This window comes from Benincasa hispida, chromosome 4 (genome assembly GCF_009727055.1).
Source record: "Benincasa hispida cultivar B227 chromosome 4, ASM972705v1, whole genome shotgun sequence".
NCBI classification, from domain to species: Eukaryota; Viridiplantae; Streptophyta; class Magnoliopsida; order Cucurbitales; family Cucurbitaceae; genus Benincasa; species Benincasa hispida.
In genome coordinates, this window is record NC_052352.1 from 4,762,416 (window position 1) to 4,778,655 (window position 16,240).

At 28.9% G+C, this 16,240-nt stretch overlaps 1 protein-coding gene across 1 annotated transcript; it reads right to left on the bottom strand.

The window, feature by feature from the left end:
- Positions 1-11,013: 11,013 nt before the first annotated feature.
- LOC120075995 (alcohol acyltransferase 9) lies at positions 11,014-15,719 on the bottom strand. The gene is made up of 2 exons (XM_039029764.1): positions 15,211-15,719; positions 11,014-12,066 (listed from the first exon to the last, which is right to left on the bottom strand). The coding sequence occupies exons 1-2, from the start codon at positions 15,667-15,669 to the stop codon at positions 11,080-11,082; spliced, it is 1,446 nt and encodes a 481-aa protein (XP_038885692.1). The 5' UTR covers positions 15,670-15,719; the 3' UTR covers positions 11,014-11,079.
- Between the last annotated feature and the right edge of the window lie 521 nt (positions 15,720-16,240).

Below are 16,240 nucleotides of genomic sequence, written 5' to 3' on the forward strand. Positions count from 1 at the left end.
TTTATACAACAAATAAGATAACAAAAATGTGATAATTTAATTCTATCAAATTTTAGCAAATAAATAAGAACAAACTAAAACATACAATAAATTGCTTAAATTAATTGTAAAAATAAAAAGAAAAAAGTTAGAGAAGAAGACACCGTAATTTTTATAGTGGTTCGGTCAAACTCGACCTACTCCACTCCCCAAGCACTTCTTGAGAATTTGAATAAAATTTTTCCGACTCTTTCCACGGATTAGAGCCCAACCGTTACACCACCGCTCCTTTTACGGGTTCAAGAGCAAACCGATCCTTTCCACGGTTTATGATCAAACCGTTACAAATGTTGGAATTTTTGAAGAACACAATACAACTCTCACTAGGTGGATTTACAAGTTTAAGCACTCAACAATTAATTTGGACCATTGGATTTTGGAAAAGAAAAATCAATGGTGGAGATTTTAAACAAACTAGTCGTTAGATATAAACAAAATATAATATTAAATTCATTTTATTTTGAAATTCATTTTATTTTTAAAATTAATATAAAAAAAAAACATACCATGTGTCAAAAACTAACCGTTAGAATCAAACATAAAATAATATTAAATTCATTTTCTTTTTAAAGTCAATCCAAAAATAAAAAACATACAATGTGTAAAAAACTAGCCATTAGACACAAACATAAAATAATATTAAACTTATTTTCCTTTTAAATTCATTCTTTTTAAAGTCAATCCAAACATAAAAAACATATAAAAAACTAGCCGTTAGACACAAATATAAAATAATATTAAATTTATTTTCCTTTTAATTTTTTTTTAAATTTAATTTTTTTTTATTTTAAATCAATCCAAAAATCAAAAGTCTATCATATGTTACTCTCTTAATGATTCATCATTCAACCAATACGGTATTTTCTCTATATACTTGTTTCGGTCATATCGTCTTCGTTTTAGCTCCGATTTGAGTAATTCAAGAGATGTTGGAATCGTTGTTCCGAGCTCTATGCTATAGAGCTATTAAAACACTAAGATTTTCAGTAATTAAAAATTGAGTTTTTTATCATCAAAATATTGATTAATTAATTAAAATTAATTAATTTGAGATTAAGGGTCAAAAAGCCAACATCATCCTCTTTGTGTTTCTATCTTAATGAAGGATTAAATGATAACACTTTACTTGTTTTTTTCATTTTCTGTTATGAAACTTAGGAATAACGTTTTGTTTGTTCTTAATGGTTCATGTTTTTACTTATTCATTCAATTATGATGTGCATGTTTAGATTGTACTTATAAATAAAAACGTTGTGCAATGTTATAAAATATTGGTCATCATTCTAAATTCTAATGATATATAGTTATTTGTCAAATTAGACTGTTTAATTTTATTTTTCAAATTCAAATTAACTTTTTTTTATCAATATATGGGAATGATTAGATATGTAAATAAAATTACACAGTTTAGTTTGCTTCATTGATAGAATAATTAAAAGGAAACATAATCTTATATTTCAAATTTGTAGGTAATTTTAAATTAATTATCTCACATTATTTAGGTTAAATTCTAGATATTTTTGCCAAAAAAGTAATTTTGGAAATTCGAATTATAAGTTATAAAATATTTGTTTAAATTTATTTGGGAGATTTGGTAGTTTAAACTTGTTTTGTTGGAAGATTGGAAATTTAAGGGGGAAAAGGAAAAGGAAAAGGAAAAATAAAATAAAAAAAACCTTAACTCCCTCTATCAAGTTCGTCCGCCCCAACACGAAAAACTCTAATCTTCCCCCACTCACTCTCACAATCTCAGTCCCTCTCCTCGCCTAGCGCCGACATGTATCAACTACTATAGGAGAAGTTGTGCGCCTTTGGGGCTTCCCGGCTGCAAGCCAAGCTTCATTTCGTACGAGTGTGCACTAGCCTTCCCTCTTCTCTGCTTTCTCTCCTTCTTTACTCCCGTTCTGTTTTTTACTAGCACCAACTGCCGACCGTCAGTCATTGCCTCTACATACAAACGGATTTTGTGAGTTCGAAACGCCTAGACAAAATTATCGACAAGGTTTAGGTTTGTATTGGTAGGTTTTCTGTGAGATTCTTTTGGATTTTTGTTTAATTTTGGTTGCACTTTCAATAGAGGAGAACCTTGAAGATGGAATGGTTGGGAAGAGGAAGAGGAAGAGAAAGAGACTTCACCAAAAGGTTTATATCTATGTGTTAGGGATACTTGTGGACTTTTAAAATTTTGATTTATTATTTTCTTATTCTGTTTTGCTATTTTTACAAATGGAAATTAAAATATGCTATATTTCTTGTTACCCCAAGTTCAATTCAATGATTCTCGTGCGTCTGGAAGAATCCAAATTGGATTTAAGCCCAATTAAAAATGGGTCGGCCCACTAGGTATATTGGGCTTTCAGAATTAAGCTCGCACGTGAAGGGACTACTGTGGAAAAATATTTGGGCCTTCCAAAACTAGACGGCCCATTAAAATATTCTGCCAGGAATTAAATTATTGGTTTTAATTATTTAGCTAATTAAGATCACTCTTTTTTAAAACCATCTCATTATTATTGTCGCTAACATGAACATGGCTTAATTGACACAAAACCTACTAATTTAAAAGTTAGAGATTTCCCACCTCCCTATTGTCAAAAAGAACAATAAAAATATCATTTATATATTTTTTACAGTTTAAATAGTAAACTTAAAGACGAAAGAAAGATATATATTGTATTAAAATTGGAAATTTTCATTAATCCCTAAAATAAAACGTGAATATATGGAAAAAAAAAATAATAAGAAGAAGAAGAAAAACATGGCAATCCAAGTTATCCAACTACCAACCAAAGTACGACAAATGTCTTAAAATCTACGCTAAATTACACAAAATACCTGTAAATTTTGTACAGTTTGATTAAAAAACACCCTTAAATGAAAAATACCCTTGAACTTTAAAAAATATTAAAAATGCCCTAACCATTAGTTTTTATAGAATCTGTTAATGTAATGTTTAAAAGATACCCTCGAACTTTCAAAATTTAAAAAATACTTTTAAACTTTTTTTTTAAAAAAAAAACCTTATCGTTAGTTTTAAATAGAAACCGTTAGTGTTTTATTTCAAAAATATCATTAAACTTTCAAAACTTTCAAATATACCCTTAAATTTAAAAAAAAAAATTAAAAAAATACCCTTATTGTTGATATATGAATATAAACTATTAATACTCAAATAGAACTTTTAATATGGATAGAAAAATGGATGAAATATCCATGTGGATGTGGATTTTTCTAGGAAAATATAAATATAGAAAAAACATAAATTGTATTGAAATTGACAAATATGCAGAAAAAAAAAAAGAGGGGAGTGTAAGGAATAAGACGTACGAAAACATTAAATTCACCATAACCTATCCATTTAAAATGAAGAATGTTTCTAGGAATCTTTTAAAGTAATATATATATATATATATATATCAAGTGGACACCTTATAACAATCCATTAAAAGCCAAAGCTAGTGGGATGAGAGTGCACTTTTTTTTTATTTTATTTATTTATTTATTTTTGCCTAACTTCATAATTGAATATTTTCCATATTCCCAACTAAAAGATTTAAGAGGACATGTCCCAATTGAAAGACCCTTCTGGATTTGTACTCCAACTTGAAATACTTCTTTTCTACATTATGTGCTTTTTTTTTCCCATTGTTTTTGGCTCTTCTACCCTTTCAAGGGACACAACAATAGTTTAAATGAATTATTTGAAAATATTACCAACATATTTAGAAGAGATTCTAAAATAGTTAAAATCATTATAAAATATATTCTTATTTATTCAAAATCACTTTTGAAGATAAGAAAATTAAATTTAAAAATATAAATATCGAATTGATTTAGAGTGATTAAAAATGTGTTTTGAAGTAATTTTAATTAAACATGACAAAAGTTATTTTAACAAATCTGAAATCCCTCCCAAGCATGCACTTAATCATTCAAAATTTATTAAATTGTTTTTGAGTGATTTAATAAATGATTCAGAATAGTTTTGTTAGGTTAATATCGTTGTTTAGTCTATGGTTGGTTTAAATTTTTGAGTTAAATAGTAAGTTGAGATATAATAATATTAGAATGAGAAATTCTTGAAGTTCAATTTTGTGTAATATTATTTTTCAAACCAATAATTTTTTATTTAATTTATCATAATCTCAAATTTTGATTTTCTCCAACATATCATAATCGATCGATTTGAAATTACAAATAGTCAAGATAAGTATAGTTCAACGGTATAAAATATATGGTCGAAATGAGCTTAATTCAGTTGTATTGGCATGCATTCCGATTAAAGAGATCGAATATTTAATCCCCGTCCATATAATTGTTAAACTTGAAACCACAAATATATATGCAATTTCTCTCTCTCCCAACCATCTGAACAAAATGCTTTTTTTTTTTTTTTTAAGTTCAAATATTTAACAATGTTATTGGTCTTCATTATTTCCTAAATCTAATTTTTAGCTAGTTTTAGACTTTTAGGTCTAGGGGTAAACTAAATGACTCACCTTCAATTCAAATCTTCACAATTTTATTTTCCTTTTTTTTCAGAAAGATTTTCCTCTTCAATCTCTATAGCCTATTATATGAATTGATTGACTTATCCCTTATTTATTTCTCCCTTTTTTGTCTTTTGAGAAAAACAGATCAATAAACAACTATAAAAAGACAAAGCTAGATTTATCTCAACTAAAACAAAGTCATCCTAATCATATTTTGAGATAGTGGAATATGATTAAACTGAATCTCTTGTTTCGCCCCTTAGCTAGAATATTTTACGTTATTGATAGTAATTGACAGATATTAAGTTGATATATACAAATATAGTCATATCAGACAAGATTAGTGTATATATATATAAAGAAAATAATTAGATCTAAGGAAGGAATCGAAAGTGATAGGGATATGAAGTTGAAGTTTGATATATAAAAGTATATCATTTTATCCTTTACAATATAAAGTGTAGTTTGGATTATTTCATTTCGATTAAATCAAACATCATGATTAATTACAAGACATTATTCCAAAGAGATCAATATAAACTCATTTGGTTCATGAGTCCCCCACCCTTAAAATCCCTAAAAAAGAATACCTTATATCTCTTCTGATCCTAATTTAACCTTTTTTTTCCTGAGAGAGATGGACCAATAATTAGTATGAGAGAGAGAAAGAAGCACTAGCTTATGGTTGGAAGAGAAATTAAGTGTTATAATTATGAAATAATCATTAGATCTATCGTTAATAAATAGTTAAGTGGAAATTTGTTGTAGGTAGTTCATTATTAACGATTATTTTCAAATAAAGAAAAAGAAATTAATTTATTTATAAATATAGTAAAATGTCACATTTATTAGTGATAGACTGCTATAAACATAAATTAATATTTGATAGATGTCTATCGCGATCTATCAGTCACTGATAAATGTTTATCATGATCTATCTCGATCTATGACTAATAAACAGTGACATTTTGCTATATTTGAAAATATTTTCAACAGTTTTATCCGTTAAAATAATTATCTTTATTATTATTATCATATATTTTAAATAATATACATTGCCTTACTTATATTTAGTTTTAAATAATTGCCATCAATTATAGGTGATGTATTAATTGTTAAAAAAAATAAAAAGTGATAAATCAAAGTGAGTATATTTAAATCAAGATATTATTAATTGAGTTGGTCATTTTTATTATTTTAGGTGATAGAAGTTTCTTAGCTTTGAAAAGTGTTATAGAATTTATTGATTAAAAATTGATAGGGATCACTTTGTTTGGGAATAATATTAATAAATAAATTACAAGATCAAAGTGGAGGAATGCCACGCCACAAAAGCCAAAAATAAAAATTCCTCCTTTATACCAAAATGCATTATTCTACCTTCAAAGATATGTTTCTCTTTTAAAGGATAATGAAAAAAAGTGAAAAATAATAATAATTTATAGATATGGACTTAGTGGAGACAAAGGATTGGTTAATCCAATTAAAATCTTCTAAACTAATAATTTTGTTGATTAAAATCACAATTTTTATTAGTCGACTCAATTAAAACTCTAAACTTCTCTCTATTTGTATACCATTCGTTAATTTATGAATAACATTATCGATTAAAACTGGAGGTATATGTATGAAGGCTATCGTTTTATATTTTATATCAAAAGAAGAAGAAGAAAAATATAGTGAGACATCAAAGGAACGGTTCAATATTCATAGTGAAACCAACCAAAATACACTTATCACATTTATCTGCTACAAAAATATAAAATACCTCTATGAATATATTCAAGATCTTAGAGTGTATTGACATACTTGTTGTCTTATACAAAACTCTCTGACACATGATTTGTCACAATCAGTAGCGGAGTTAGGAATTTTATATAGCGGGCACTATATGTACAAGTCAAACAAAAAAAAAATCTATAGATGAAATGTAAAAAAATATTCATAACTTCATATATTAACTAATTTATTACATTACAATTGTCCTCTACAAGTTTCCATGTTTTGAAATCGATCTTGACTCTCCATTTACTTCTGGTTTGAATAGGTAACAACATAAACAAAATTCCTTTAGAATGTTATATTCTAACTTATTATAATATTCACTTAACCAAGCTATATTAAATCATTTTGACTTTCAACCAAAATTCTTAAATGGAAAAATATGATTTCGAGGCTAACAATGACCTTTTAGTAAATATGCTATATGAACTTGATCTCGAATATTATAATAATAATAATAAATTTTGGTTCTTAGACCAGGATGTGCAATAGGGGTGGCCATTCAAATCGCAAAAACCGAACCGAAAACTCAGTGAAATTAAAAAATGTTTTTCGGTCTGATTTGAAGAAATTTTGAAACTGAATTAATTCGGTTCATTTCGGTTTCAATTTCGAAAAACCGAATCGACCCGTTTTTAACACATACACATATATATATTCAAAAAAAAAAAGTAAAATCGAATTTAAAACCAAACCAAACCGAACCGTTTTTAATTAAAAAAAATATAACATAGATTTTTTTTAAAAATGTCAAAATCAAATTTGACACCGAATCGAACCGCATATGCAGTTCAGTTCGGTTCGGTTTGAACTGATAAATCGATTTGGTTCGGTTTCAATATTAGAAAATTCAGTTCGGTTTAGTTTGGCCACCAAACCGAATCGAACTGAATCGTTTCCACCTTTAATATGCAGGTAGTTTTTCTAGATTAATTTCTGTATAAGATCGATCAGAATCCAAAACATTTTTCTTCTTTGAAGATGATACCTCTACAGTCTCTATTGTTGTTTTTATTTTATAATATCTCTCCATATTAATTTTGAATTAACTTTACAATAGTATTAATAATAAGAATATTACATTGTTATATAGATTTAAAGGCATAAAAACTTAAAATAGATAAATGTGAAATTAATTTAAAAACCTATATGAGTAAATGTGAATGTAAAAATAACATAGAAATAAAAAAATATATATAAAATGTAATGTGAGTATAAAAATTATGTGCAAACAAATGAACATTATCTTTTAATCGAATGTTCTCGAGATTGAAAAGTGAATTTCGAAAAGAAGGAAAAAAGTTTATAAACTGTCCAGTCTTGTCGTTGATAAAAAAAATATTGTTTGATTATTTATTAAAAATCAACATATTATTATATTCTAAATGTCACATTGTTTAATCTACTTTCCTTTATTATTCTTTACATGAGTTGGCCAATTTGGGTAAAAACTCATACAAAAATCCGAAATAAAATGTTGCAAGTGGTAGCATTACACACCAACAAGTCAACACTATTTTTGTTACTCAACTTGAACTGTTTTATATATACTAACATATATGACTTTATAATTTATATTAAAAATACAAAAGACAGATAAATTGAGGGGACGGGGGGCACGTGTCCCTCTTGGCCCCTATGTGCTCTACCCATTCACACCATCTCCACCACTGTAGATACATATTATTTTAAATTTACAACAACTATATTCTAAATATCTTTATTGTCGTTTCGATAGAGCGCACTTACTCAATCTAACATTAAAAAAAAATGTCAATGTGAATGCAAGAAAAATGAGGTTGAAAAAAGAACTGAGTTCTCTTAAGATGAATGTTCTATAATTGAGTAACTTATCTCGTACGGATTCAATTCCTCAATAACTGTTCTACATAAACATGCGCTTCTAGTTTTACAATAGCTAGTCTCATAATATAATTTAAGAAATAATGGGACAAATTTAGATCTATAATGGATAATTATTGTTATAGAATTTTAATTGGCTTGAATTACAAAGCTAAAGATATAAATTGATTTTTTCCAAGGAAAGTATACACCCTTTATTTCAATTTTTATCTTATTTGCATCTATTTTATTATTGGACACGGGTTCTATTCGGTGTATACACGTGCACGCACGTGCACACGTACACACGTAAATTATAGTAGATCTAATCTTTCTTTTATTTATATATTCTTATCATATCAAATATATACATAAAGCTAAAAAAGTGAGCGTTTAGTGAGCATTTATGCCTAACATATCATTCTAATAATTAGATGGTATTCTCTAATGGTCAGACCTATTAAAATGTGGCCAAACTCTTATTTTTCCTATCTCTATTTTCTAATGGGTGTTCACTACAAGAAATCTAGCCTTTTATGACTAAAAATAATCGTCGTTAAAAACAAAATTTCGTTGCAATTTTTTTTAAAAAAATTTAAATCGTTGCACGCTTTAGCCACTGAATGTGTTTTGCGACTTTTTGGTAGAAAATGTCGTAGGATGTGAATTAAATAAAACAGTCAAGTTGAGTAACAAAAATAATTTTGGATATTGTTCTTCAATTTATATTAAATATTATCATAAACAACAAACTCACAAAAAACTATAAGGTTTTTTAAATTTAGGTCAGCTTAATTCAAGTAAAAATTCACTCGTAAAATTGAAGAACAATATCCAAAATAGGAATTAAGTAAAGAAATCAAGATTCAACATTCCACCCCATTGACTGGATCAGGCGAACGACGGACGAAAACCAACCTTTTTTTTACACATGTAATAGCGAACAACGGACGAATGACGAAAAACCTCCAAGTTTCAGACGAAAAACCTCCAAAGTAGAGCTTCTTTGACGAACAATGAACGAGCTCCCCAATTTCAGACGAACAATAGATGAACGATCAATGAGTCCCCAGTTTCAAACGGCGAATGACGGATTTCTTTTCTTTAGACGAACAGTGGTCAGACGCATGTGGTTAAAAAACTAAAATCAAAACCCTCGCTCGGGTGAATGAAAGGGAGTACAAAAAAAGAAGGCTTGTAACTAATCTTGCGACGAACGTTGCTATCCTCGCATATGGGCTTGCGACAAAAGCCCCATTCGTCACAAGCTGCGACGGAAGTTACTATCCTTGTATACCCTTAAGCGCCAAACGCCCGTCCAATTAATTGGGCCTGTGACTAAAGCCGAATTTGTCACAAAGGCCTTGCATCGAATGTGCATTTTGTTGCATTTTGCAACGTATTGGTCCGATGATATATTTTTCATCGCTTAATAGTAGCGACGATTGGTTTTAATCATCGCATTCCTGCTACTTGTCATCGTTTCATCGCATGCATATTGACGAACATAATACTTCATCGTTAATAATGTGACGACTATGAGATAGTCGCTAGAAAATCGGCGCTAAAGGCCTAATTTCTTGTTGTAGTTGGGGACTATATAACATAAAAAATCTTAACGTTATCAGCTTTATTATTTTTCTTTAAGAAGCTAGCGAATTATAAAAATTCCGGTAAAAGAAATTAATGTTAGTTTCTGTTTTTTTCTCTTTAGAGTTAAAAATTGTCAATTAAAAAGTCCTTTTAGGAATATTATTGATCTTTTTTTAATCCAATATGGATAAAAGATTTGAACCACAAACCTTTTAATTGCTAATACATATAGTATATTGGTTGAACTATGATTATTTTAGCAATTATTAATCTCTAAATTACCGTATCACTCTACCTTGATTGACACAAAATGTCCTACATATCTCGGGTTACAATTCAATATATAAAATAATTTGAGCGAAATGATAGTCAACTTAAGTAGATTACCTAAGAATGTAAAAAGAGTATCTGAGCCACCAACCTGATGATTGAGCCTCCAATTATAATGGTTAGTTTTTCCAACTATTATAATCTACAATTAATTAGAATATTACTATTTCAAATCCATTTTTGTTATAGTGTTTACTATTTTCTACCGAGACTAAAATAGTTTACACCATAAACATAGACTATTATAATCTAAACATACGGACTATTATAGCCCATAAACTATGATTATGAATTCGCCCTCCTAATATGTTTAAAATTTGTCCTTCTAAACTATATTAAAAATAATGCTTATAACAAGGGGAAAAAGTACCCTTTGAGTTTCGATCTAGCTAGGTTTTCAATATAATTTTCCATTTGTTCATAAATTTAAAAAACGTTGCTCATTTTTACATTCAAGTTTTGTGCATAGCTTTGTTAGGTTCTTATGTTTCACAATATTATATTTTCACCCTTGAGTTTTTAGTTTTTTGTTATTTTTTTAATTTGATTTTTAGTTCGATTTACACTTTTACCTTTACAAAATACTTACTCTCACTCATTAGTGTTAATTTTTTTAATTAATTAAAAATAATTATATTATCTGTAATTGAATTTGTTTCACTAATATTTCGTCATTAATAAAATTAATAAAAAATATTACATAATAATTAATTTAAATTAACTAAAAGTTAAGGTAGGTTAATTAAAATAAAAATTGAAAATGAATAAAAATTTCAAGTAAAATTGTAAATTATAAAAACCTAGGAATTAAATAAAAAGTATAATATTTTAAAATCACGTCCCAAATTGATATTTTTTTCCCGTAATTACTTTTAGTATAGTACTTACTTGCATGTACTAAAAAAAATTAGAGAAAACTTATTTGCGCATTGTTTAGAAGGGAGTGAGTGGTAAATTATTTAAGAAATAATGATGATACATACACATATATATATATTTTTCAGATGAAACAATTTTGTTCTCCCTTATTATTATTGTTATTATTGATATTAACTGTATCTTCATCTTCATGGTCAGTGTAATAGCAATCCTTCATATAAAGCTCAAACTTGTGGGCTACACATTCCGGCACCGAAACCAGAACTCTAACGGCGGAGAGATCACCGGCGACCGGCAAAAACAGGCAATAAATATCACTGGCAAGAGGTCCCATATGCACCGGTTTCCCCTCTCCGAAATCCAAATCTTCAAGCCCGAGTTTAGACCATTGGGAAATCACCAACGTAGCCGACATGTCGGTTCTCACACTTCTGTCGTTCAACATGTCAACCACCGACCGCACGTATTCCTCCGTCACGGCCGCCTTCGCTTGTTGGACGAGCGTTACACCGTGGTGGATGTTGCCGACGGCAGCATTGGCGGTGAGGTCCTTCACGGTGGACTGGGCGCAAGCGAGGACGAACGCGTTACCGTAGAATCCCGAGGGTGGTTCAGGGAGGTGCATGTGGCGGCGAACGTTGACAGAGAAGAGGAGGTTGACGGGGAGAGAAGGAGGGAGAGGGGAAACAACGGCGGTGGTAGCGGCGACAGCGAGAGAACGGAGCCAGGATTGCCAGGTGTGGGCGGCGAGGGCTTCGAAGGAAGTGCATTTAAGGGAAGGGGTGCAGCGGCGCTTGAGGCGGAGAATGTCGGCGGCGGAGAAGACGACGGAGACAGGGCGGAGAGGGAGGGAGCGGAGGAGATTGAGGAGGAGTTGGTTGTTGGAAGGGGTAGTTTTGGAATATTGAGGATGGGGGAAGGTGACGTGGAGGGGGTTGCGGGGTTTAAACACGTGGCGGAAATGGAATGGTTTGATTGGAAGAGGGAGATTGGGTTTGGTGGTGAGGTGGGCCCATGCATGCAAGAATTGTGAAGTCCCAACGCCGTCCGACAAGCAGTGGTTTATTCCAGTACATAGAATCATCCCTCCGCAACGCAAATTTGTCACCTGCCCAAAATACCCCTCTTCAAAAAACACTGAAAAAAAAAACATTTATACTCGGCGATAATTAGCATACACTCCCATCCCATCCCATTCTTCATGTCAAAAGTTCAAACTTCCATCTTATGATAAAGATATAAAAACAAAAAACTAATATTTGAATCTTTGTTGAATGCTAAATAATAATAATAATAATAATAATAATAATAATAATAATAATAATCTTAATGTCAAAAGTTCGATCTTCCGATAAAGATATAAAAAAAAAAAGAAGTTAATATTTGAATCTTTGTTGAATTCTAAATAATAATAATAATAATCTTAAAAAATTTAGCATATAGTAAAATATTGAAAAAAATATATTTAATGAATAGAATAGAAACACTTTCCATCGTTTCTAAAGTCATCTCAAAGTATTGATTAATTTGATTTGAAAATAATATGACTAGGTTGCTATATTTTATCATTTGAATCTTGTGCGATTTATGGGATAGTTAGATATATAAAAAAATAAAAACAATGTTCTAATTTAGTTGTAAAAAATGTATATTAGTTTCACTAACTTTTCAAATTAGGTCCCTGAATTCAAGAAGAGAAAAAGAAAGAGTGGAAAAAAAAGAGGTTATCTTTGGGTACGTAATTTTGTCGTCATAGTAAAAATAGTTAGTAAAAAGAAAATGTATTTGGAAGTAGATTAACTGAAGGTACATTATATATATAAATTTATTATTATTATTATATATTAAAGTTTTTGGGATATATTTTAGTGTACTAGAAAAGGTGGTAGCCACATAATGGTAGCATATTGAATATGATATTTCATATGTTTGAAGATGGTGAAGGGACGTTGGACTAGTTGATGGAAAAGAAAGTTTGATGTGGGTGGGGAAACATATTTTGGGAAGGTGCGGTGCATCCTCTCCCCCATGGTTAATATATCATTTTGGTCATTTTATTTTAGAGTTTATTTAATTTTAATATAGAAAATTTATTTTAAATGATAAAATTATTAAAAAATATTTATATAATAGTAAAATATCACATATATGTAATAGATGGTAATAAACTACGGTATATGTTTATCATGATACAGATAAACATAGATAATAATCTATCGCGGTTTATTGTCTCAGTGAAATTTTTACTATATTTGTAAATATTTTGGTTTATTTTCCTATATTTGAAAACAACTCTTTTAATATATCTATTTTTTTGTTAATCTATTAGTTTTTTACTATAAAAAAATTATTCATGTAGTGTATTTTTCTGGATGGAATTTGCTATTTATATTTAATTAGTTTCGTAAATATTTAATTTTGGAGAGACTAAATTAAAGATTTTATTGAAAATATATAGATTAAAAATTGGATAATCGAAAGTAAAGAGACTAAAATTGAGCAAATTTCATAGCATGATGACCAAAATGATATATCTTTGTATTTATGATTTCAGTTTTGTTGTAGTATTTGAAGTTGAAAACTTTTATTAAAAAAAACATTCATTTTAGTTTCTATACTTCTAAAAATGTCCCATTTCTATTCATGTATTTTAAAAGTGGCCATTTTGGATTTATTTGTGCAAAATTTTTAAAACCCAAAGAAAATATTTTAAATTAATAGTTACATTTTAAGAAATTAAGTTGATGAAGTATCATGATCAAAATTTTGATTGAAAAATAAGGAAAACATGAAAACGAGGAACTAAAATGATGATTTTCTTAAAAGTATAGAAACTAAATGAGATAAAGTTAGAAGTATAAGAACTAAAATGAATAAATATCGAAAAAAACGTAAGACCGAAATTAACTAAAGGTGATAGTACGAGTGAAAATAGTATTTGATTTTTTTTTTTTTTCTAAAAAAAAAAAAAGAGAAATGAAAGAAAAGAAAACGCATGGAAAGGGATAGAAAAGAGAAAGGAGAGATAAAGCAGAGGCAGAGACAAGGCTTTCTCTGAGTCCCTTCTACCACCCAAAAGCTGAGACCGACGACCAAAACAAAATTAAAAAGAAAACACCACACACCAAAAAAAAAAAAAAGAGAGAGAGATAGAACAATATATATAATTAATTTCAACTGTGTGTTCTTTCAGTAATAAATAATATATTTTTTTTTTTTAAAAAAAAAACTCTCTCCCTCTCCCTCTTAGATTTAAAATAACAAATAAAAATAGTATTTTTTTAGTCCGACTGTTAAAAGAATATGTACATTTAGTTTATGTGTTTTCAGAGCATATCATTTTAATCTCTTGAGTCTTTTTATAATAGTTTCATTTGATTCTTAAATTTTTAAAAGGTAACTTTTTAGTTTCTAAATTTTTAAAAATTGGTTTAAAAGGTCCCATTAATAATTTGTTATTATTATTTTAAATTAGAAAATTATTTTTTAAATATCTGTTTCAAATATAGAAAAATTAACCGAAATATTTTCTATTAGTATCTATCTTGATAGATTTTGAAATTTTGTTATATTTTGTAAATATTTTTCGCAATTTTGCCTTTTGAAATAATTTATCTTTTTTAAACATATCTTTATAATTCAAAATTTCACATAATTATATAAAATGGAAAAAAAAAAAGCTCAAAGAATTTTTTAAAAATTAAGGGATTGAAATAATACATTTTAAAAATTTAGAAACTAAAAATACCTATTATTCAAAACTCGGGACTAATAGATGGTTTGACAAAAAAAAGTACCAAAAACATTTCGTATTGGATTTAATTATAGCATTTTGTATACGTAGGGTGTGATTACAATACTTTCTTATTGTATAGTTTTCAGAGAATAATACTTTCCTCTTTACCAATGACCACCCTCAATTTTAATTATTATAATTTTTAAAAATAGCCTCGACAACTATATAAGGAAAAAAAAAAAGAATTATATATATCAACAAAATAGTTATTGAGTTGGACTTGATTAAGTAAATTTATACGTTATTCATCTTCATGAACGAAGATTGTGCAACACTTGGATAATAAAAAGAGTTAAATAAGATTTTTTATATCGATTTACCAGACATTTGATTTAACTCAATCCACATCCGAGTGTTTTAAAAATTTAATATATATTTTGAATGTTGGAATAAATCAAAGCTAAATGAGATAATTAATTACTAAAAAAAAAAAAAGAAATTAGAAATTAGGATTACCTGGAGAACAAGAGGAGGAATATCCAAAAAACCAAGAGTTTCAAACCGATAAAGAAGCTTTCTCCATGACCGATTAGGCGTATCCGCCATTTGAAGAAACTCCTCCGCCGTCAAATCCATAAACCCCTCAGCAAAAACCGCCCCTTCTCCATTACACTCCACTTCCAGCTTCCGATCAAACTCCGACGACGACGACCCACCACCGCCGCCGCCGCACACCCTCAGCCGTCCGGCAAATGGGTAGTAATGTTCAAGAACAATGGCCAGAGAACGCTTCAGGTTGCACAAGCTCACGCCCTTCTCGAATAAGAACACGTATTTAATGGAGAATCTTAGAAAGCTTTGATCGTCCAGATTGGAGAGGTATAACGAGTGTTTTGGGGTTGGATTCGCCGGTCGGACTATCACCGGCGGGCTCAGATACCGGCAATCCGGGAGCTCCGGCGATTTTAGCATCATGGTGTGTTCTTTTAATTTTAATTTTTTTTTTTAATGTCAAAGGTTAAGGGAGCGGGAGGAAAGTGGGGTAATTTGTAGAGGAGAGAAAAGTAGGAGAGAGAGGAGAATTAAAGTTTTTTTCAATTATTATTTTTTAGTACGAATTTTGAGTTGAGATATTATTTTGTTTCTTATACTATCAAATTTGTTCATTTTAATTTATATATTTTTAATAAATCTTAAATTTAATTTTTAATTATGATTAGTTTTGGTATAAGTTGTTATGTACTAAAAATTTAAGAAAAAAATCTACGTAGTGTAATTTTTCTTTACTTGCATGAAAAATATTGTTATTATTTAGTCAATTTCGGCAAAATTTAAGTTGGAATGACTTACTTGAGTAGGGTGGAAACGATTCGATTTGGTGGCAAACTGAATCGAATCGAAATTAAATTTTTTATATGTGAAATGAACCAAATCGATTTATTGGTTCAAACCGAATCGAATCTAAGGTTCGATTCGATTTTAAATTTGATATATATATATAAAAATTAAAAAACGGTTAGATTTGGTTCCGTTTTGTTCTTTAAAT